Source organism: Oncorhynchus gorbuscha, linkage group LG15, assembly GCF_021184085.1.
Source record: "Oncorhynchus gorbuscha isolate QuinsamMale2020 ecotype Even-year linkage group LG15, OgorEven_v1.0, whole genome shotgun sequence".
NCBI lineage: Eukaryota > Metazoa > Chordata > Actinopteri > Salmoniformes > Salmonidae > Oncorhynchus > Oncorhynchus gorbuscha.
Window position 1 is genome coordinate 79,842,028 of NC_060187.1, and position 24,129 is coordinate 79,866,156.

At 43.6% G+C, this 24,129-nt stretch overlaps 2 protein-coding genes and 1 long non-coding RNA gene across 3 annotated transcripts; all 3 read left to right on the forward strand.

Annotated features, from left to right (window-relative positions):
- Positions 1-398: 398 nt before the first annotated feature.
- On the forward strand, positions 399-2,901 carry LOC123996506 (40S ribosomal protein S9). The gene is made up of 5 exons (XM_046299894.1): positions 399-431; positions 1,063-1,174; positions 1,270-1,392; positions 1,734-1,920; positions 2,668-2,901. Exons 2-5 carry the CDS (start codon positions 1,078-1,080, stop codon positions 2,843-2,845), a joined length of 585 nt encoding a protein of 194 aa, XP_046155850.1. The 5' UTR covers positions 399-431; positions 1,063-1,077; the 3' UTR covers positions 2,846-2,901.
- A 9,969-nt stretch (positions 2,902-12,870) lies between these two features.
- LOC123996423 lies at positions 12,871-18,614 on the forward strand. The gene is made up of 3 exons (XR_006831989.1): positions 12,871-13,014; positions 13,255-13,333; positions 18,571-18,614. It is a non-coding gene; the product is annotated as an uncharacterized LOC123996423 (long non-coding RNA).
- A 2,061-nt stretch (positions 18,615-20,675) lies between these two features.
- On the forward strand, positions 20,676-24,081 carry LOC123996750 (leukocyte receptor cluster member 1 homolog). The gene is made up of 4 exons (XM_046300412.1): positions 20,676-21,352; positions 21,593-21,790; positions 22,273-22,574; positions 23,281-24,081. Exons 1-4 carry the CDS (start codon positions 21,221-21,223, stop codon positions 23,498-23,500), a joined length of 852 nt encoding a protein of 283 aa, XP_046156368.1. The 5' UTR covers positions 20,676-21,220; the 3' UTR covers positions 23,501-24,081.
- The last annotated feature ends 48 nt before the right edge of the window (positions 24,082-24,129 follow it).

Below are 24,129 nucleotides of genomic sequence, written 5' to 3' on the forward strand. Positions count from 1 at the left end.
CACACACACACACACACACACACACAGCCCCTACATGGGATCCCGGGCTAATACACATAACGTTACACGTTTTTTGTTGTTGTTGATATTTTCTAAACAATGTTCAATAACCAAACAGAGGCTGACACAACAGCTCACAAAATAATACATGGCATACCTAGGTGATCCAACGTTCATTCCGTGTAGTACACTAGACTAGATAGTTGTTTGAAAAGTTAGTTGTTCTTGTTCAGCAAGTAAACAGAAACGGTTTTAGTTTGACGAACAGAGCTGTAGTTGTAAAGTTGAACAACAGATGGAGGTATTTCACAAACTGCTGCTTTGAAGTGGTGTCGTCACATATTTTTGGGAAATGTAGTTCGCGGGATCCATATAAATAATGGAGAGATCCAATTTGACTTCCTCTTTATCTACTGGCCTGTGGGAGACAGGTAATAACGTATTATGCGCTTTAGTCTGTCTTGTTTTCCATAGAAGCAGGGTCGCAATGTTAAGAAGTAATGTATTTATACGTTTCGTTGTGCAGGTCGGTTACACCGACCAACATATTTTGTATATTTTGGCTTAACTTCTGCCTTATTCGATCATGTCAGTCGTCCACGCACTGTACAACGTGGTTAGCACGCTAACGTTAGCTAGCTAGTAAGAGTGAGCTAGCGCCGGTGAGGCGTTACGGTGCTTTAGTTATCTCTGCATCTTAAAAGCTTTACACTTTATCAAACTACATTTACAATTTGAAGTTGTGTAGGTTGGGAAACCAATTCCTTAATATAAATGTTATTTGACGCTAGTTAAATGGCTAACACGTTCCCACTTGGTTTCGCCAGCCAAATTACGGAGTACCACTATCAGAGCATGTCAGTGAACCGAGCCTGATCCATATAATTTAAATGTACTTCTATTTTGATAATAGCGTAACTTCCTTATTAAACATGTTAAGTATTAATGGGTGTGTGACTTAAGATGGTCTGCAGAATAATTAACATGGGTTGAAATTCAGTATAATCACTTGTGTAATCGCAATGTTGGAACTGAACAGCCATATCAATTCTTATTCCTCAGGCACTTTGATCCACCATGCCCGTTGCCAGGAGTTGGGTTTGTCGCAAGACATATGTCACACCCCGCCGCCCCTTCGAGAAGTCTCGTCTCGACCAGGAGCTTAAACTTATCGGTATGTGTGCAAATAACAGGTTTTGGTTTATATTGAATTTGCTGGTCTCTAGATACCGTGGTATTTTTTTCAGTAAATTAACTTTAATCTCTCAGGGGAGTATGGTCTGAGGAACAAGCGTGAGGTGTGGAGGGTGAAGTTCACCCTGGCCAAAATCCGCAAGGCCGCCAGAGAGCTGCTCACTCTGGATGAGAAGGACCCCAAGCGTCTTTTTGAAGGTACACCACAGCTAGATTGTTCTCTGAACTATATTTTGACTGTTTGTAGAAGTCCTTTGAGCTGTTAGCTAGTGAGATGTCGGCCAATGATTTAAATATTCAATATTCAGATTGTCTGTGGTGTCAAGAATTCCTCGTGAATGAGGCCGTCAGTCAGATTTCCAGATGCCTTAAATCGGGAGTATTCAGATTTTACCCTAAAAGGCCCAGATTACGGCTGGTTCTACCTGAATTAATTGCACCCACCTGGGGTTCCAGGTCTCAATCAGTCCCTGATTAGGGCCAGATTAACGGGCCCTACTTTGTGATAAGTGACTGAATTGCTGCATCCTGTCTCCTAGGTAATGCCCTGCTCAGGCGTCTGGTGAGGATCGGTGTGCTGGATGAGGGCAAGATGAAGCTCGATTACATCCTGGGCCTGAAGGTGGAGGACTTCTTGGAGAGGAGGCTCCAGACGCAGGTTTTCAAGTTGGGCCTTGCTAAGAGCATCCACCACGCCCGCGTTCTCATCCGCCAGAGGCACATCCGGTAAGCTGTTGGAGATGGTCACAAGATGGCCATGCTAGAAAGGACAAGTCGGTAGATCGTTACATTGGTCTGTTATTTTAAATAGGCTCTATGATGAACTTGAGTGGTTGTTAAACCATTTGTAACGTGTACATATCTAAAATTCTCTCGCCTATATTAACTGTTCAGGTAACTGAGGTGAAACTGCACAACTCACGAGTTACTTTCTCAATCCTTAGAGGGCCTCACAAACGATAGCTCATCCCTGAGTATGGTTTAACATTTCAGCAAGGTCAATTCGGTAACAAACCGTATACCTTGTCAATGACTGCCCAGGGCCAATCCTGCCCATCAAGAGTAGGCAAACCAGTTTCAGCAAGGTCAATGCAGTAACAGACTGTATACCTCGTCTATAAGACTGCCCAGAACCAAGCGAGAGGCAGACTGCTACTGTCTTATTTGCTGACAGGTAATGTATGGAAGATTGCACCTCAAGCAGATGTGGACCAATGGTCACGGCAAACTTTCAAAAAGTGTATTTGACTTGTAAGGCAATTGCATGGTCTTCAATTTAGTTTGGTTAGAGTACTTTCTCATCAGGCAGGCCGATTGATTACAATTAATATTCAGACTTCCTGTGGTGTCAAGAGTTCCTCCTGAATATGAGGCCTGTCATTGATGCCAAACTATTCCCATGTAGATGGTTATTTGTCTGATATTAAGTGGGGAGGAACAAATCACTCATTGAGGTCTCCTTTCTCTCTCCAGTGTGCGCAAGCAGGTGGTCAACATCCCCTCCTTCGTGGTGCGCCTGGACAGCCAGAAGCACATTGACTTCTCCCTGCGTTCACCATACGGTGGAGGACGCCCCGGCCGTGTCAAGAGAAAGAATGCCAAGAAGGGCCAGGGTGGTGCTGGGGGAGCTGATGAGGAAGAGGAGGATTAAAATGGAGGCTGACTGACAATTCCTGTTTTTCAATAATAAAAACATTTGACCACAAATTTAAGTTATCATTTTTATTTGACATGTGGTGGAAGCTAAGCTAGGTAAGGTCTCTGCACAATGATTGACTTCATGTAATGGCTATATTAGGGTTCTAGATGTGATTGCTGGACATTTATAGGGATAATGTAATTCTGACTTTTTCTTAAGAGTTGGCTATGGGAGTGACTAAACGGGTGTAGAGTAGACGAACTGAACTGCTTGCTTATGGGCTGTTTCCAACAGTGGAAAGAAATAAATGAAAAGTAACACTGACTAACCATAACTTGACTAGAGACATGGTACCAGGTTGTGGGGGTATTAAGGAATTTAAATAGATGTTTAAGTGACTAGGCAATGGGATGCATGGTGAATGCAGATCATCCATAGCTATTGGAGCGGCAGGGTAGGTTAGTGGTTGGTGTTTGACCTCTGGGCAAATGTTCGCCTTCGATGGCCACTGGCATGCTGGAGAAGTGTGCCCTTCATGGATGAATCCCGGTTTCAACTGTACCGGGCAGATGGCATCATGTGGGTAAGCGGTTTGCTGATGTCAAGTTGTGAGCAGTGCCCCATGATTATGGAATGGGCAGGCATAAACTGGAAAAATGAACTCAATTGCATTTTATACATGGCAATTTGAATGCACAGAGATACCATGAGGCCCATTGTGTTCAGTGTATATTTCCCATCAGGATCCAACATAAGCTTGTTTTATGCCATTGTAACCCATGTTAAACATTTCATATTATGGATATTTGTTCCTTGCATCCATAGCCGTCTGAGTTTACATTTCTCAAGCCCCATAAAGGAGTGGATGGATGACTGCTTTATAATTTTAACTGCAGATTGGCCTAAATTTCAAGTGTCAAATTTATGAATCTAACTAGGCTGTATGATAAAATGTGCATTTCACCTACATTTATTCCCCTTGAATCCACAATCCTATTGGAGAGTTATGGCAGACAAAGCACTTACCCTGTGCTATTTGCTTATTCTTGAGACAGCCTACAGGGAGGTCCGATCTGGCAGTGTGGTGCCGGGACAACCTCAGCAAGCCAAAGGAGCTGATCGTGGACTACAGGAAATGGAGGGCCGAGCATGCCCCCATGCACATTGTTGTGGAGCAGGTCAAGAGCTTCAAGTTCCTTGGTGTCTACACACACGTTGAAAAGGGCAGAACACCTCTTCAGGTTGAAGAGATTTGGCATGGGCCCTCAGAACCTCAAAGTCCTACAGCTGCACCATTGAGAGCATCTTGACTGGCTGCATCACCACTTGGTATGGGAACTGCTCAGCATCCAACCGCATGGCGCTAGAGAGTAGTGCTTATGGCCCAGTACATAACTTGGGCTGAGCTCCCTGCCATCCAGAACCTCTAACCCAGGTGGTGTCAGAAGGCCCTAAAAATTAAGACTCCAGCCACCCAAGACAGTTCTGATAACATGGAGAACTGATGCACCAAGTCTGGAACCAACAAGACACTGCACAGCTCCTACCCACCTGCTAGTTAACCAATTATTGTTTTTACCTTTAACTAGGCAAGTCAGTTAAGAACAAATTCTTATTTTCAATGACGTCCTAGGAACAGCGGGTTAACTGCCTTGTTCAGGGGCAGAACAGATTTGTACCTTGTCAGCTCGGGGATTCAAACTTGCAACCTTTCAACGCTATTGGTGACAACAAGCATGTGTTAACATTTTTTTTAGACATGTTAGGATGTGCATCTCTGTTCAAAGGATGTAGCTAAACTTCTAGAGTAAACGTGCTCACGTTTAAAATCAGGCTGACATTCAATATAGTTAACAATCCCTGGAACAAATATTCAAGCACAGTGATGATTTGGTAAATCCCACTTCCAACTACCGCAACAACGTGTCAATCACAACCAAAACCCCACCCACGGACACTGCCCGGTCCATAAATGAAGGCAGTACACTTAAAAAGACTCAATCATTCTGCTTGAAATGGTTTGTAATTTTACAATAATATAGAGAACACATTGATTATTGAGGAATATTACTTAATTTCTCATAAGCTTTGTTCAACTGTCGTACCCAATGATACAGTATACACTGAACAAAAATATAAATCAATATGTAAAGTGTTGGTCCCGTGTTTCATGAGCTGAAATAAAAGATCCCTGAAATGTTCCAAAATGCTTTTCTATCCAATTTTGTGCACACAGTTGTTTATATCCGTTAGTGAGCATTTCTCCTTTACCAAGAAAATACATCCATCTGCCAGTTGTGTCATATCAAGAAGCTAATTAAACAACTTTATCGTAACACAGGTGCACCTTTTGCTGGGGACAATAAAAGGCCACTCTAAATATGTCACACAACACAATGGCACAGATACCTCAAGTCTTGAGGGAGTGTGCAACTGGCATGCTGACTGCAGAAATGTTCAATTGAGCTTTTGCCGGAGAATTGAATGTTCATTTCTCTACCATAAGCTGCCTCCAACATAGATTTAGACAATTTGGCAGTATGTCCAACAGGCCTCACAACCACAGACCACGTTGCCAGGCCAGCCCAGGATCTGACCTGCGGGATTGTCTGAGACCAGCTCATTAAACTTTTTTGTTTGTTGCATACCTTAGACTTTCTGTACAAACTGTTAGAAACCGTCTCAGGGAAGATCATCTGCGTGCTTCATGATGTATAATAGGCATATCTGCTCTGCTCTGAAGGTTCATCGTGAGTGAAATGTGTGTGGGTGTTATTGTTGCTGTAGGTCCTCCAGTGAAGCAGGGGGCAGCGTTGCTCTTGGGCCTCTCGATCACCACAGCAACCTGCCAGGTCCATGTCCTCCACTCACTTGTGACAGTGCTTGGAACATGGATCATCATCAAGAGCAGCTGGCGGTGAGACATTAGTGATGGGGGGGAGAAATCCATGCAGTTACATACCGAGATATTATTTTTGACGATATGTTGTATCATTTTGACAATATCGCAATGATTTTTTTGCACTGGTTGGCTGCATCTGCAACACAACTCCAGTATTTTTTCTTCATAACTTGTTCTCCATCTTCTTTTTAAATCCGGAGCCTATTTGTTTTCAGCACTTACTTCCATGACTGATTACAACTTGTGTTCTCAATGGCAGTCCCTTTGCAGCAGACATATGGTGAGAATTATGTTTGGAACATCGAATCGCAAACAAATCACATTATCGAATCGCAATACATATTAATATACATATTGTATCAGCACCAAATGTGTGCATACATCGATGGGTGGTATAATATCTTATCGCCATGAGGTCCCTACAGAGGACCAATTTCCAGCCCTAAGATATAATAGAGGTCCCTGGCAATTTCCAGCCCTAAGAGACATTATTCAAAATGTACAAATGATATACAGTTGAAGTCGGAAGTTTACATACACTTAGGTTGGGGTCATTAAAACTCGTATTTCAACCACTCCACAATTTACTTGTTAACAAACTATAGTTTTGGCAAGTCGGTTAGGACATCTACTTTGTGCAAGTCATTTTTCCAACAATTGTTTACAGATAGATGATTTCATTTATAACGTACTGTATCAGAATTCCAGTGGGTCAGAAGTTTACATACACTAAGTTGACTGTGCCTTTAAACAGCTTGGAAAATGCCAGAAAATGATGTCATGGCTTTAGAAGCTTCTGATAGGCTAATTGACAATATTTGAGTCAATTGGTGGTGTACCTGTGGATGTATTTCAAGGCCTACCTTCAAATCATGGGAAAATCCAAAGAAATCAGCCAAGACCCCAGAAAAAAATTGTAGACCTCCACAAGTCTGGTTCATCCTTGGGATAAATTTCTAAACGCCTGAAGGTACCACGTTCACCTGTACAAACAATAGTCCCCAAGTATAAACACCATGGGACCACGCAGCCGTCATACCGCTTAGGAATGAGACGCGTTCTGTCTCCTAGAGATGAACATACTTTGGTGTGAAAAGTGGAAATCAATCCCAGAACAACAGCAAAGGACCTTGTGAAGATGCTGGAGGAAACAGGTACAAAAGTATCTATATCCACAGTAAATCGAGTCCCATATCGACATAACCTGAAAGGCTGCTCAGCAAGAAAGAAGCCACTGCTCCAAAACCACCATAAAAAAGCCAGTCTACCATTAGCAACTGCACATGGGAGGACATTTTTTGGAGAAATGTCCTCTGGTCTGATGAAACAAAATAGAACTGTTTGGCCATAATGACCATTGTTATGTTTGGAGAAAAAAGTGGGAGCCTTGCACGCTGAAGAACACCATCTCAACCGTGAAGAACGGGGGTGGCAGCATCATGCTTTGCTGCAGGAGGGACTTGTGCACTTCACAAAATAGATGGCATTATGAGGTAGGATAATGATGTGGATATATTGAAGCAACATCTCAAGACATCAGTCAGGAAGTTAAAGCTTGGTCGCAAACGGGTCTTCCAAATGGACAATGACCCCAAGCATACTTCCAAAGTTGTGGCAAAATGGCTTAAGGACAACAAAGTCAAAGTATTGGAGTGGCCATCACAAAGCCCTGTCATTAATTATGTTGCCTTCACATTCACAACATGGCCCTTGTGACCCCTGTCTTTGCAGGACACTTTGGCGGTGGTGTCCAGTCCTACTTCATGTTTAGTTTAGTTTATTTTATTTTTACAGGGACAGTGCACATTAATCAACGTTTCAGTAAAAGTGCCGGTTTTAGCCAGCCGGCTAATTTTCAACCGCAGTCCCTGGGCAGGTTATTAAAAACAATTACAATATAGACAATAGCACCATAGAACAAGCAAGACATAGCAACATAGGACAAGCAAGACATAGCATACAGACAGAGCAACATAGAACAAAAAGCAGCAAAACAAAATTCATAAAAGCAACAAAGTGTTTCCACACCTCACAAGCTACAGACAACATGGAAAGCGGCAACACACAGCTAGGGACCATGTTCACAAATCTGATTGACCTTTAGCCAGGTATAATATATAATAATATATGCCATTTAGCAGACGCTTTTATCCAAAGCGACTTACAGTCATGTGTGCATACATTCTACGTATGGGTGGTCCCGGGGATTGAACCCACTACCCTGGCGTTACAAGCGCCATGCTCTACCAACTGAGCTACAGAAGGACCACAGGTCTTCAAGCATTTTGTGAAATGTGGTGCAGTTATGTGTGTCTGATGGCAGTGTATTCCAGACATGGGAAGCTCTCACAGAGAATGCAGATTTACTAAAGGTGCTTTTCCTTAGGGGAACTATAAAGTCACCTCTCATGGCAGACCTTGTGGATCTGCTGCCATATGTCTGGGTTTTCTGTTTAACAAAAATATTGAGTGGAGGGGGGGCCAGGCCATTAAGGATCTTGAATACAAGACATGCGTCGGTGTATTGCACAAGATTTTCCCAACTCAAGAGCTCATGCTTTCTAAGGATGTGACAATGATGATGGCTATTGGGCTTCCTATCAAGCACTTTGAGAGCCTGTTTGTAGACAGACTGAATAGGTTTTAATGTTGTACAGCAAGCTTGGGCCCAACTAGTCAAGCAGTATGTTAAGTGGGGGAGTATCATAGAATTGAAGTACAGTTTTGCTACCTCTGTAGTCAAACAATTTCGTATAAATCGGAAATTAGCTAGGTTGAATTTGGTTATTTGAATTACCTTTTTCACATGCTTTTTAAAAGAGAGGTTGGAATCAAGTATGATGCCAAGGTACTTAAAAATCGGTTCCTGCGCTTCCTGGTGGTGCTCAACTTCCTGTCGTTTTTGCTGATTGCTGGGTTCGTCCTCTTCTCCAGTATCGTGTTCAGATCCACCAGTAACAACAAGGCCAGCACTGGAGGATGCATTTTCAAACCAGGTTAAAGGGTGATGGCATTGGAGTGACATTCACCATCTCTATTCCAGTCCAGTCTATTAACATTATTCTGTGTATCTCCAATATAAAACAATATATTCTCACTGTTCCCTGTAGCAGTATCATAGCAACAGATCTGCCTTAGAGGATGGGCTTTTAATTCAATTGAGGGATTGAAACTGCAAATATTGCAGCAGTTGTTACTGGTATTCACTCACGGGCTTGAGAATGGAGTCCCTAACAAAGTAGCAGATCATGGAACTGAGGTGTTCGGTGCCAAGGCTGCGGTGGGAAACATGATCAAATGTGACCTTGGCTGATCTTCAAACAGCTGAGAGTGTGTGTGTGTGTGTGTGTGTGTGTGTGTGTGTGTGTGTGTGTGTGTGTGTGTGTGTGTGTGTGTGTGTGTGTGTGTGTGTGTGTGTGTGTGTGTGTGTGTGTGTGTGTGTGTGTGTGTGTGTGTGTGTGTGTGTGTGTGTGTGTGTGTGTGTGTGTGTGTGTGTCAGAGGTGTGTGTAAGGTCTATGATCCAAATCTTCAAGGTCTGGTGGTGTTTTACCAGTACTTCCTGGACTTACTCTCTGGAACGGTGAGAAAACACAACATGTGTAATCTAGTCCTGTGTACCACTGGTTATAGATATACTGAATACAGCACAGAGAACAACACTTCTCTGAAGTTCATTATGCAAAACCATGCAGCTCTGTTTTAAGTGGCCTTTGCCTTTCACACACTTTTGTCTGTCTGTCTGCCTGTGTATGCTGGTGATTCTCAGCTCCACGCAGACGACACCGTTCTGTATACATCTGGCCCTTCTTTGGATGCTGTGCTAACAAACTTCAAAACGAGCTTCAACGCCATACAACACTCCTTCCGTGGCCTCCAACTGCTTTTAATTGCTAAGTACATGCTCTTCAACCGATTTCTGCCCACACCCTCGCTCCCGACTAGCATCACTACTCTGGACGGTTCAGACCTAGAATATGTGGACAACTACAAATACCTAGGTGTCTGGTTAGACTGTAAACTCTCCTTCCAGACTCACATTAAGCATCTCCAATCCAAAATTAAATCTAGAATCGGCTTGCTATTTCACAACAAAGCCGCCTTCACTCATGCCGCCAAACATACCCTCATAAAACTGACTATCCCACCGATCCTTGACTTTGGCGATGTCATTTACAAAATAGCCCCCACTCACTCTACTCAGCAAACTGGATGTAGTCTATCACAGTGCCATCTGTTTTATCACTAAAGCCCCATATACTACCCACCACTGCGACATGTATGCTCTCGTTGGCTGGCCCTCAAAAACATATCCGTCGCCAAACCCACTGGCTCCAGGTCATCTACAAGTCTTTGCTAGGTAATAAAGCCCCACCTTATCTCAGCTCACTGGTCACCATAGCAACACCCACCCATAGCACACATATTTCACTGGTCATCCCCAAAACGAACACTTCCTTTGGCCGCCTTTCCTTCCAGTTGTCTGCTGCCAATGACTGGAACGAATTGCAAAAATCTCTGAAACTGGAGTCTTATATATATATCTATATACACACTGCTCAAAAAAATAACTCCAAGTCAATCACACTTCATTGAAATCAAACTGTCCACTTAGGAAGCAACACTGATTGACAATAAATTTCACATGCTGTTGTGCAAATGGTATAGACAACAGGTGGAAATTATAGGCAATTAGCAAGACACCCCCAATAAAGGAGTGGTTCTGCAGGTGATACCACAGACCACTTCTCAGTTCCTATGCTTCCTGGCTGATGTTTTGGTCACTTTTTAATGCTGGCGGTGCTTTCACTCTAGTGGTAGCATGAGACGGAGTCTACAACCCACACAAGTGGCTCAGGTAGTGCAGCTCATCCAGGATGGCACATCAATGCGAGCTGTGGCAAGAAGGATTGCTGTGTCTGTCAGCGTAGTGTCCAGAGCATGGAGGCGCTACCAGGAGACAGGCCAGTACATCAGGAGATGTGGAGGAGGCCGTAGGAGGGCAACAACCCAGCAGCAGGACCGCTATCTCCGCCTTTGTGCAAGGAGGAGCACTGCCAGAGCCCAGCAAAATGACCTCCAGCAGGCCACAAATGTGCATGTGTCTGCTCAAAAGTTCAGAAACAGACTCCATGAGGGTGGTATGAGGGCCTGATGTCCACAGGTGGGGGTTGTGCTTGCAGCCCAACACCGTGCAGGACGTTTGGCATTTGCCAGAGAACACCAAGCCACTGGCGCCCTGTGCTCTTCACAGATGAAAGCAGGTTCACACTGAGCACGTGACAGAGTCTGGAGACGTTGTGGAGAACGTTCTGCTGCATACAACATCCTCCAGCATGACCGGTTTGGCGGTGGGTCAGTCATGGTGTGGGGTGGCATTTCTTTGGGGGGCCACACAGCCCTCTATGTGCTCGCCAGAGGTAGCCTGACTGCCATTAGGTACCGAGATGAGATCCTCCGACCCCTTGTGAGACCATATGCTGGTGCGGTTGGCCCTGGGTTCCTCCTAATGCAAGACAATGCTAGACCTCATGTGGTTGGAGTGTGTCAGCAGTTCCTGCAAGAGGAAGGCATTGAATCCAATTGAGCACATCTGGGACATCATGTCTCGCTCCATCCACCAACGCCACGTTGCACCACAGACTGTCCAGGAGTTGGTGGATGCTTTAGTCCAGGTCTGGGAGGAGATCCCTCAGGAGACCATCCGCCACCTCATCAGGAGCATTGTAGGGAGGTCATACAGGCACGTGGAGGCCACACACACTACTGAGCCTCATTTGGACTTGTTTTAAGGACATTACATCAAAGTTGGATCAGCCTGTAGTGTGGTTTTCCACTTTAATTTTGAGTGTGACTCCAAATCCAGACCTCCATGGGTTGATAAATTTGATTTCCATTGATAATTTGTGTGATTTTGTTGTCAGCACATTCAACTATGTAAAAAAAAGTATTTAATAAAAATATTTAATTCATTCAGATCTATGATGTTATTTTAGTGTTCCCTTTATTTTTTTGAGCAGTGTATATATATATATATATATATATATATATATATATATATATATATATTTTAACTGCCTGTTCAGGGGCAGAACGACATCTCCCTCAGTAACTTTAAGCATCAGCTGTCTGAGCAGCTTACCGATCACTGTACCTGTACACAGCCAATCTGTAAATAGCACACCTCATCCCCATATTATTACTTACCCCTCTTTCTCTTTTGCACCCTAGTATCTCTACTTGCACATCATCATCTGCACATTTATCACTCCAGTATTAATGCTAAATTGTAATTATTTTCACCTCTAGGTCCCATTTATTGCCTACCTCCCTACTCTACATTTTCACACTGTACATAGATGTTTCTATTTTTATTTTATTTAGTGTTATTGACTGTATGTTTGTTTATGTGTAACTCTGTGTTGTTGTTTTTGTTGCACTGCCTTACTTTATCTTGTCCAGGTCGGAGTTGTAAATGAGAACTTGTTCTCAACTGACCTACCTGTTTTAATAAAGGTGAAATAAAAAAATAACGTACAGTCTGTGTCTACTTGTGGGTTTGTGTCAAGTCTGGTAAGCTTCTAGTCTGATAGGCTCCACTCACACCACTTCCCACCCTCCACCTATCTCCCTCTCCCAGGGTTTCATGGAGTACTCCTACATGTTCTATGGTTACTATAACAACACCGTGGCAGAGAGCAGTGGCTTCCACTACAACCTGCCCCTGGCCTACCTCCGTCTTCTACTTCGCCTTCTGTCTCATCTGCATCATCGCACGGTACCTTCTGGAATGCCCTACACTTCCATCTGCATAGAAATTAAATGGATAGAATGGACATTAACCCTAATGACTTACTGACACCCCCCCCCCACACTCTGATTGGTCTCTTATACAGCATGGGGAGTGCTGCCGGCAGTTACAGCAAGATGGTGTTCACTGGCTGGGACTACGGTTGCCAGGGAGACCGGGCCACCAAACTCAAACAGAAAAGCATCCACTACCAGCTACAGGTAGGAGCTCTGCCTCTTACTGCAGGGTCACTGAAGATGCACTCCTCTTTCCTCCCCTCTAATTTCTCTGTATGATCTCTCCCCTCCTCCATCTGTCTCCTCCCTCTGTCAGGTGGACCAGGAGGAGGAGGCTACAGAAAAAGGCTTTGTCTCTAACCTTAGGTCAGACAGTAGGTCTGTGTTCTCTACGCATCAAACTCATGCTCGTCTCCCTCGGCCCTCATAGGAGGAGCTTTCTTTGGCATCTTCAAGGCTACTGTCTTTAGCCAGGTAAGTCAAAAACACAAAGAAACCAAAAAAAACTATTGATTGAATGTTTGTCCTTTCATCCTCTCCATGTCATATTGAGGAGGTACAGGGAGGTGGGTAACTCAACAAATGGGAGGCCCATATCTGCATAGACTCATGATCAGCATGGGTTATTTGCCATGTGTTCAGATTCCTGTACCTAACATTCTGACTGTGTTTGTTGCATAAACATTGCTCTCCTCTGTCGCCCTGTCCTGATAGTGTGGTGCTGTGTTACGTAGCAGCTCTAGCCGCAGTCTATGGGAAGAGTGTTGATCTGCTAAAGGCCCAGCTTAAACTGGTAAGTGATGGATGGGGAGAAGTCCTACATGACATGATAATGATGCAAAAAATATATGTTTCAAACAAAACCATGTCTATGGCCCATACTCAAGCTTAACCTTGTATAACAGTGTGTTTAACTCTAACAGGAGGGATGTGATAAGCAGTTCCTGATAAGCAGATTGAAGTGCTGAGTAGAGAGGTGGGGGTTCCAACAAGGGACCAATTGGACACATTTGACACTGGTGCAGCAAACTGACTCAGACACCAGGCTCAAACCCACGGCCCATATCCCGGCCCAAGGCACTTCTTGCAGATTTGAAAGGCTTAGATAGGTTTTGCAAGTGGCAATAGCACAAAGCACATATCTACACCTTCACAAATCACTTTACAATTGTCACTCTCTAGTGTACGATAGCTACATTTGAGGCAAAGTTGTACTTATTATGATTGAGTGGTGGTTCTCACCTAGTTACGGTATCTTGTTTTCGAATTGCTGTGCATTTTGTTGCCAACCTATTTTGCTACCTGACAACTTTACGGGTTTCACTTTTTAATTACTGTTCATATATTTATTTTTTCCTCGACTTTTTCACTCCGGACGCTTTATCTGGACACGATTCGTCAGGACCTCCAACAGCCGAAGCTAAGTAGTAACATTAACATGATGCCTTCTAATTGCAGCCGCTGTGCTCGCCTTACGGCGAGGATAGCTGTACTGCAAGCCCAGCTTCAGACGCAATCGTTAGGCAAGGGTAATTTCAGTGTAGGAAAGGATGAAACAGCGTCTGTGCCACCAGTAAGTACAGATAGTAGTATAAATCCCCTGGCACAGTCCCCGCAGCCGGACAACTTTCTCACGGTTTCTGGAAGGAAATGCTGTAGGAACGCTCAACCGGTGTCGCTCATTCAGCAGTCAGAAACTTTCAACCGGTTCTCCCCATTAAGCAGTGGGTCGGTGTCAGAGGCCGAGTCTTCTCTGGTCTCTACTCCTCCCGTTACGGGGTCTGAGACGCCGAAGCTTCCCACCATTAGCTCTGACAAATTGAAAACTCTAGTCATTGGCGACTCCATTACCCGCAGTATTAGACTTAAAGCGAATCATCCAGCGATCATACACTGTTTACCCGGGGGCAGGGCTACCGACGTTAAGGCTAATCTGAAGATGGTGCTGGCTAAAGCTAAAACTGGCGAGTGTAGAGAGTATAGAGATATTGTTATCCACGTCGGCACCAACGATGTTAGGATGAAACAGTCAGAGATCACCAAGCGCAACATAGCTTCTGCGTGCATATCAGCTAGAAAGATGTGTCGGCATCGAGTAATTGTCTCTGGCCCCCTCCCAGTTAGGGGGAGTGATGAGCTCTACAGCAGAGTCTCACAACTCAATCGCTGGTTGAAAACTGTTTTCTGCCCCTCCCAAAAGATAGAATTTGTAGATAATTGGCCCTCTTTCTGGGACTCACCCACAAACAGGACCAAGCCTGACCTGCTGAGGAGTGACGGACTCCATCCTAGCTGGAGGGGTGCTCTCATCTTATCTGCCAACATAGACAGGGCTCTAACTCCTCTAGCTCCACAATGAAATAGGGTGCAGGCCAGGCAGCAGGCTATTAGCCAGCCTGCCAGCATAGTGGAGTCTGCCACTAGCATAGTTAGTGTAGTCAGCTCAGCTATCACCATTGAGACCGTGTCTGTGCCTCGACCTAGGTTGGGCAAAACTAAACATGGCGGTGTTCGCCTTAGCAATCTCACTAGGATAATGACCACCTCCATTCCTGTCATTACTGAAAGAGATCATGATACCTCACATCTCAAAATAGGGCTACTTAATGTTAGATCCCTTACTTCAAAGGCAATTATAGTCAATGAACTAATCACTGATCATAATCTTGATGTGATTGGCCTGACTGAAACATGGCTTAAGCCTGATGAATTTACTGTGTTAAATGAGGCCTCACCTCCTGGCTACACTAGTGACCATATCCCCCGTGCATCCCGCAAAGGCGGAGGTGTTGCTAACATTTACGATAGTAAATTTCAATTTACAAAAAAAAAAATGACGTTTTCGTCTTTTGAGCTTCTAGTCATGAAATCTATGCAGCCTACTCAATCACTTTTTATAGCTACTGTTTACAGGCCTCCTGGGCCATATACAGCGTTTCTCACTGAGTTCCCTGAATTCCTATCAGACCTTGTAGTCATTGCAGATAATATTCTAATCTTTGGTGACTTTAATATTCACATGGAAAAGTCCACAGACCCACTCCAAAAGGCTTTTGGAGCCATCATCGACTCAGTGGGTTTTGTCCAACATGTCTCTGGACCCACTCACTCTCACAGTCATACGCTGGACCTAGTTTTGTCCCATGGAATAAATGTTGTGGATCTTAATGTTTTTCCTCATAATCCTGGACTATCGGACCACCATTTTATTACGTTTGCAATTGCAACAAATAATCTGCTCAGACCCCAACCAAGGAACATCAAAAGTCGTGCTATAAATTCACAGACAACACAAAGATTCCTTGATGCCCTTCCAGACTCCCTCTGCCTACCCAAGGACGCCAGAGGACAAAAATCCGTTAACCACCTAACTGAGGATCTCAATTTAACCTTGCGCAATACCCTAGATGCAGTTGCACCCCTTAAAACTAAAAAAATGTCTCATAAAAAACTAGCTCCCTGGTACACAGAAAATACCCGAGCTCTGAAGCAAGCTTCCAGAAAATTGGAACGGAAATGGCGCCACACCAAACTGGAAGTCTTCCGACTAGCTTGGAAGGACGGTACCGTGCAGTACCGAAGAGCCCTTACTGCTGCTCGATCGTCCTATTTTTCTAACTTAATTGAGGAAAATAAGAACAATCTGAAATTCCTTTTTGATACTGTGGCAAAGCTAACTAAAAAGCAGCATTCCCCAAGAGAGGATGACTTGCACTTTAGCAGTGATAAATTCATGAACTTCTTTGAGGAAAAGATTATGATTATTAGAAAGCAAATTACGGACTCCTCTTTAAACCTGCGTATTCCTCCAAACCTCAGTTGTCCTGAGTCTGCACAACTCTGCCAGGACCTAGGATCAAGAGAGACGCTCAAGTGTTTTAGTACTATATCTCTTGACACAATGATGAAAATAATCATGGCCTCTAAACCTTCAAGCTGTATACTGGACCCTGTTCCAACTAAACTACTGAAAGAGCTGCTTCCTGTGCTTGGCCCTCCTATGTTGAACATAATAAACGGCTCTCTATCCACTGGATGTGTACCAAACTCACTAAAAGTGGCAGTAATAAAGCCTCTCTTGAAAAAGCCAAACCTTGACCCAGAAAATATAAAAACTATCGGCCTATATCGAATCTTCCATTCCTCTCAAAGATTTTAGAGAAGGCTGTTGCGCAGCAACTCACTGCCTTCCTGAAGACAAACAATGTATACGAAATGCTTCAGTCTGGTTTTAGACCCCATCATAGCACTGAGACGGCACTTGTGAAGGTGGTAAATGACATTTTGATGGCATCGGACCGAGGCTCTGCATCTGTCCTCGTGCTCCTAGACCTTAGTGCTGCTTTTGATACCATCGATCACCACATTCTTTTGGAGAGATTGGAAACCCAAATTGGTCTACACGGACATGTTCTGGCCTGGTTTAGGTCTTATCTGTCGGAAAGATATCAGTTTGTCTCTGTGAATGGTTTGTCCTCTGACAAATCAACTGTACATTTCGGTGTTCCTCAAGGTTCTGTTTTAGGACCACTATTGTTTTCACTATATATTTTACCTCTTGGGGATGTTATTCGAAAACATAATGTAAACTTTCACTGCTATGCGGATGACACACAGCTGTACATTTCAATGAAACATGGTGAAGCCCCAAAATTGCCCTCGCTAGAAGCATGTGTTTCAGACATAAGGAAGTGGATGGCTGCAAACTTTCTACTATTAAACTCGGACAAAACAGAGATGATTGTTCTAGGTCCCAAGAAACAAAGAGATCTTCTGTTGAATCTGACAATTAATCTTAATGGTTGTACAGTCGTCTCAAATAAAACTGTGAAGGACCTCGGCGTTACTCTGGACCCTGATCTCTCTTTTGAAGAACATATCAAGACCATTTCGAGGACAGCTTTTTTCCATCTACGTAACATTGCAAAAATCAGAAACTTTCTGTCCAAAAATGATGCAGAAAAATTAATCCATGCTTTTGTCACTTCTAGGTTAGACTACTGCAATGCTCTATTTTCCGGCTACCCGGATAAAGCACTAAATAAACTTCAGTTAGTGCTAAATACGGCTGCTAGAATCCTGACTAGAACCAAAAAATTTGATCATATTACTCCAGTGCTAGCCTCTCTACACTGGCTTCCTGTCAAAGCAAGGGCTGATTTCAAGGTTTTACTGCTAACCTACAAAGCATTACATGGGCTTGCTCCTACCTACCTCTCTGATTTGGTCCTGCCGTACATACCTACACGTACGCTACGGTCACAAGACGCAGGCCTCCTAATTGTCCCTAGAATTTCTAAGCAAACAGCTGGAGGCAGGGCTTTCTCCTATAGAGCTCCATTTTTATGGAACGGTCTGCCTACCCATGTCAGAGACGCAAACTCGGTCTCAACCTTTAAGTCTTTACTGAAGACTCATCTCTTCAGTGGGTCATATGATTGAGTGTAGTCTGGCCCAGGAGTGGGAAGGTGAACGGAAAGGCTCTGGAGCAACGAACCGCCCTTGCTGTCTCTGCCTGGCCGGTTCCCCTCTTTCCACTGGGATTCTCTGCCTCTAACCCTGTTACGGGGCTGAGTCACTGGCTTGCTGGGGCTCTCTCGTGCCGTCCCTGGGGGGGTGCGTCACCTGGGTGGGTTGATTCACTGTTGTGGTCGGCCTGTCTGGGTTCCCCCCTCCTTGGGTTGTACCGTGTCGGAGATCTTTGTGGGCTATACTCTGCCTTGTCTCAGGATGGTAAGTTGGTGGTTGAAGATTTCCCTCTAGTGGTGTGGGGGCTGTGCTTTGGCAAAGTGGGTGGGGTTATATCCTTCCTGTTTGGCCCTGTCCGGGGTGTCCTCGGATGGGGCCACAGTGTCTCCTGACCCCTCCTGTCTCAGCCTCCAGTATTTATGCTGCAGTAGTTTATGTGTCGGGGGCTGGGGTCAGTTTGTTTATCTGGAGTACTTCTCCTGTCCTATTCAGGTGTCCTGTGTGAATCGAAGTGTGCGTTCTCTAATTCTCTCCTTCTCTCTTTCTTTCTCTCTCTCGGAGGACCTGAGCCCTAGGACCATGCCCCAGGACTACCTGACATGATGACTCCTTGCTGTCTCCAGTCCACCTGGCCATGCTGCTGCTCCAGTTTCAACTGGCCTGGGCCCTAGGACCATGTCCCAGGACTACCTGACATGAGGACTCCTTGCTGTCCCCAGTCCACCTGGCCATGCTCCTGCTCCAGTTTCAACTGTTCTGCCTTACTATTATTCAACCATGCTGGTCATTTATGAACATTTGAACATCTTGGCCACGTTCTGTTATAATCTCCACCCGGCACAGCCAGAAGAGGACTGGCCACCCCACATATGCTCTCTCTAATTCTCTCTTTCTTTCTCTCTCTCGGAGGACCTGAGCCCTAGGACCGTGCCCCAGGACTACCTGACATGATGGCTCCTTGCTGTCCCCAGTCCACCTGACTGTGGTGCTGCTCCAGTTTCAACTGTTCTGCCTTATTATTATTTGACCATGCTGGTCATTTATGAACATTTGAACATCTTGGTCATGTTCTGTTATAATCTCTACCCGGCACAGCCAGAAGAGGACTGGCCACCCCACATAGCCTGGTTCCTCTCTAGGTTTCTTCCTAGGTTTTGGCCTTTCTAGGGAGTTTTTCCTAGCCACCGTGCTTTTACACCTGCATTGTTTGCTGTTTGGGGTTTTAGGCTGGGTTTCTGTACAGCACTTTGAGATATCAGCTGATGTACGAAGGGCTATATAAATACATTTGATTTGATTTGATTTGATTTAAGATGAATGCACAAACTGTAAATCCCTCTGGATAAGAGCTTCTGCTAAATGACTCATCTAAATAATCTAATTTAGTTTGTTACCCTATTTCTCTCTCATAATACCTGTAACATCAATTGCCATGTTCATTGCCTTTGAATTCTCTTCCTCACCTCTTGCCTAAACATCAGACTGTGACCGTGTTTACACAATGGTTATTCAGTGTGAAAGAAGTCGTCCTAAAAAAGAGGCAAGTGTCTCTACAAGCCAGAATGTTGAATACAATTATACTTACACTTATCGGTTGTCCGTCCTTTTGACGGTAGGAAGTGGAGATAAAATATCCACAGGAAAGTATTGTTTACCCGACTTTTTGCTGCGACTAGGTTCTGTCGCTTGTATTTTCAATCTCCAGAGGCATTGTTGCACATTATGTAAACAGTAGCGGAACATTGTCGACCGAAGCACGTTCCCTCGCAGTCAGCTTGGTGTAATTTGTGGAACGTTCCAACAGGAATCTGTTCCAAAAAGTTCGGAAATAACAAGGTTGCCAGCAAACAACGGATACAAAATTGTATAGCGGCAGAATAAGACACCGGGTAGGGAGTGAGCTATTTCATTCAGTTTCTCACTCACCACGTTTTTTCCAAAAAATGTCTGAATTTATCACGCTACGTTGAAAACATTATACTTTACGAAGCTTTTGGAAACGATTCCTGTTGGAACGTTCCACAAATTATACCCACCGATCAGCTAGAAGTGCTTGTGAAATTTGCCAGTTTGATTGTGTGGGACATCGTTCGGTCTGTGATTCAATTAAGCTCGGGCATTACTTGCATATTGTGCAAGTGTTTGTCATGTGCGAATTGTGCCAGTACTGAAAATACAAACGAATATGCAGACCAGTCTAGTGTATTGAAAGTTAGGTTAACACTTCCCTGTTGATATTTTGTCTGTTACTTCCCAAAATAAGAGCACAATCAGCGGACAACAGGTAAAGCAAGTTGAAATAAAGATTATTCAACATTGTGACTTGTAATGGGACTGTTCGGGAATGCTGAACCTACATGCTAGATACAAGAGTGTAAGTCTTTCACTCTCGGATTCCAAGAGGCTACCTCTACCCCACCATTACAACATTAAATGTGTTTATTTTTCTAAATTGATTTAAATATTGTTTACATATATGTTTAATGTTCTTCAGTTTAACAAGTTCTCTCTCTCTATATATATATATCAGTATCTTGTGTATGTAGATCTCTGAAATAAATACAAAATTATAAGAAACAAAATGCTATTATTATTATTTCTGTCATGTGCGCCCCTTGCTGACCCGTGAGAGAACTTCTACAAAATCGATTTAGTTACGTAGACGTTATGACGTAATAATATTTTCGGGTGTATGTTTCCGGTTGTGGTTGAATAGCTCTTTGTTTGTTTTTTTACCTTTATTTAACGATAGGCAAGTCAGTTAAGAACAAATTCTTATTTTCAATGACGGCCTAGGAAAAGTGGGTAAACTGCCTGTTCAGGGGCAGAACGACAGATTAGCTCGGGGGTTGCAACCTTCCGGTTCCTAATCCAACTCTATAACCACTAGGCTATCCTGCTTGTTTACCTTCGAGATGTGTTTAAGTATCATTTTGTTTGAATTTATACAAATATTTTATTCATTCGGTAACAGCTGTACAAAACCCCGTGTCAGAATTACATCTCTGCGATTGAAATAGCTGTTAAAATGTTGTTGTTTTTACAGGAAATAGGTTAAGGCTAGCTGACGTTAGCTAGCTAGCGAACTGGAGTTACAGTGCCGACTGACTGAATTGCAAACAACAGAAGTCAGGGCATGTTACGTTTTTGACACATTGTTGTTTAACTGTGCAAGCCCTGGTCAAAACAAACACTCAACTTCAGAAGAAAAATGAATATTCTACCTAAAAAGAGCTGGCATGTTCGCAACAAGGACAACGTTGCGCGCGTGCGCCGGGACGAGGCACAAGCCGCAGAAGAGGAGCGAGAGGTCCAACGCCGTGTGGAGCGAGCAGAGCAGGAGGTAACCATAGCAACGTTGCCTCCCCAAATTGATACATTCCTCATAATTGATTTAGCATGGTCTGAAGTGACAACCAAAATTTGTGTGATACGATGTATGACAGGTGCGATTTTTTAAAAGAGAAGAGATGTAAGAGGCATTGTTATAAGAGTATCAAGTCATAAAAGTGCATATACATGTGTATATATACTTCATTATTGCAATTGAATGTTATGTAGGCAAGTAATCTCTTTGCTGTAGGCGCGAACAGAGCACCTGAGACAGAAGTCACGAGCTGCACTTCAACAGTCTGGAGCATGGAAGGATGAAGGAGAGGGAGGTGAGAGAGGAGGGGAGGGGAGTGGCGGAGTGGTGGAACACCTCAATCTATTTCCTCTGGAGGAGTCATCTGAGAAGAAAGGAAATGCAGAGTACCTCAAAGACCAGAAAGATGAAAAGGTGACCTTCCTGTCATTCTGTTATGCTTTCCCCCCTTCACCTGTGTAGAAATCAAGTTTCTTTGTGCACATGGCTACTGTTTTTTTCATCCCGCTCTAGGTAACACACTTCAAAGCTTTTCTCTAGTGGTTCTAGCCAGCCAATGACAGTGCCTGGTTTATTTAGTCCAGAGACATTTCTAAACAGAGATTGGCCAAAATCGGTTTAAGATTTTCAATGTAAATGGGTACCATGTTGGCAATTGAGAATGCATATTGGAATTTACATATCATGGAGTGTTCGGTGCTAATATGGAAGATTTTTGAACAGATTTAATGGCCTGATGCTTATCACATCAATGGAAGGATCAGAGAATGAGATGTGAATAAATGTATTGAACTTTCCAAATAGTAATAGCTGGTCCTGATTCCTCCCATCACAGATCATTACTTTGAATGGTAATATTCTATTATTCTAATGCTATGGTGATTCTGTTTTTGTAGGAGCGCGAGGAGCGTGCTATTGGTCTGCTAGTGTCCCTAGGCCCCCAACCTGGGACAGAGGTAACTCCATGGTACATGAAAACAGGCCAGGAAGAAGAGAAAGACGAAGAGAAAGAGAAAGACAACAAAGGAAAGAGACTGCCACTCAGTCAAGAGGAGAAGGAGAAGAGAGACAGACGACTGAAAGACATGCTGGACCCCTTGAAAGAGATGAAGAAAGCACTGGCGGTGAAGGATAGAAAAGAACATAAGAGTAAGAAGAAGAGGGATAGAGGGGAGAGGAGAAGCAGTGGTGGAGAAAGGTGAGAAGTTTGAGTCTTTATCAAGACTAGTTGTTTTATCTGTATGTCTGAGGGTGTTTTGTGTTTCTTTGATCAATCATAAGACCAATTAGATTTGATCTAAAGGGGCAATAAGCAGTTGCTACATATATTTTTGGAATTCTAAATTAATGATGTGTACCAAATCATTCTTAAAGAATATAAGTTATAAATGCCTCATTAGCTTCATTTAACTGTCATACCGCATCAGAACTCTGTTTGCAAACCAAGTATATGTAAACAAATACTATATTGCCCCAACTTTGTTATAACTATAATTTTGTGTATGGTCAGTCCTTGCATCCATAGCTCTGTCTATAATTTTGTGTATGGTCAGTCCTTGCATCCATAGCTCTGTCTATAATTTTGTGTATGTTCAGTCCTTGCATCCATAGCTCTGTCTATAATTTTGTGTTTGGTCAGTCCTTTCAGCCATAGCTCTGTCTATAATTTTGTGTATGGTCAGTCCTTGCATCCATAGCTCTGTCTATGAATTTGAGTAGTTACATTTCTTCAGCTTTTTAGCGAAAAGGGCAGGGTGGCTCTTTGTTATTGTTTCAACTCCACTTGGATGCATATCCAAGAGACCAAGTACACTGAGCCAAGTGGACTAGAGCACAACCAAGTGTAGTGAGCCTCTGGATAAACATGTCTGGTTGATGGTAACCACCTCTTCTCTCTTTTCTAGCTCTATTGAAAGGTTGCGAGCGGAGCGACTGCAGAGAGAGGCGGAGGAGAAGAGGAGAGCCCAGGCCCTGCTGGACCAGAAGAATGGAACCGGGAAAGAGAAGGAGCGACCAAGGGAGACAGAGGAGAGGGAAATACCATACAACAGTGCTTATTTCCCAGAGCTGGCCCGCAAGAGGCAGAGGAAAGACCGCAATGCCTGGAGAGATGGCATCTTTTGAAGTCCTACATCATGCAGTCTCATTGTTTGGGCAACGGACACAGAACATTGAGGCATTCAAGATACATTTATTAGTATGTGAAAGACGCCAAAGACTTCGACAAGGACTAGAGAGCCTGGAAGGTTATTCAGTTGTATCCTAAGCAGACTCATTAATATTTGTTGTCATTGAATGAACAATGCTATTTCTAATGAGGTAGAAAAAGAAAGCAAACCGATCAAGAAATTTGGGACAGCTGAGTGTAGTGTTGGAGTCTGTCTGGCACCCTGCTCAGTGTGAGACAATACAGAGATCATTTTGCTCCACAACACAAGACCACTGTTCAAGTTGGAGTGTGTTTGATGTTTTACTATTGATGGCAACATTGTGTCACAATTATAATTGTGTCAATTCAATTCAAGTCTGTCAAGTCTTTTTTGTTTCTGATAATAGCATGTGCCAATTTAGGAGGGGTGTGTGTGTACATGCATCTGTTCTATTTAACTATCTGATGTAGACAGAGTTTAGGGTGGTTGGCTCAACTATTATTACACATTTTCCATTTCAATTAATTCAATAAAAATGTTAGGCCTGCCAAATAACAAAATCCTGTGTTCTCCGTTATTTAGCTTATTTTATACATATCCATG

Excerpts from the sequence above, each read along its gene's own strand:
- LOC123996506 (XM_046299894.1), top strand. The coding sequence starts at position 1,078 with ATGCCCGTTGCCAGGAGTTGGGTTTGTCGCAAGACATATGTCACACCC. Across the intron at positions 1,175-1,269 it reads CCAGGAGCTTAAACTTATCG|GGGAGTATGGTCTGAGGAAC; the intron begins GTATGTGTGCAA and ends TTAATCTCTCAG. Across the intron at positions 1,393-1,733 it reads CCCCAAGCGTCTTTTTGAAG|GTAATGCCCTGCTCAGGCGT; the intron begins GTACACCACAGC and ends CCTGTCTCCTAG.
- LOC123996750 (XM_046300412.1), top strand. The coding sequence starts at position 21,221 with ATGAATATTCTACCTAAAAAGAGCTGGCATGTTCGCAACAAGGACAAC. Across the intron at positions 21,353-21,592 it reads TGGAGCGAGCAGAGCAGGAG|GCGCGAACAGAGCACCTGAG; the intron begins GTAACCATAGCA and ends TCTTTGCTGTAG. Across the intron at positions 21,791-22,272 it reads AAGACCAGAAAGATGAAAAG|GAGCGCGAGGAGCGTGCTAT; the intron begins GTGACCTTCCTG and ends CTGTTTTTGTAG.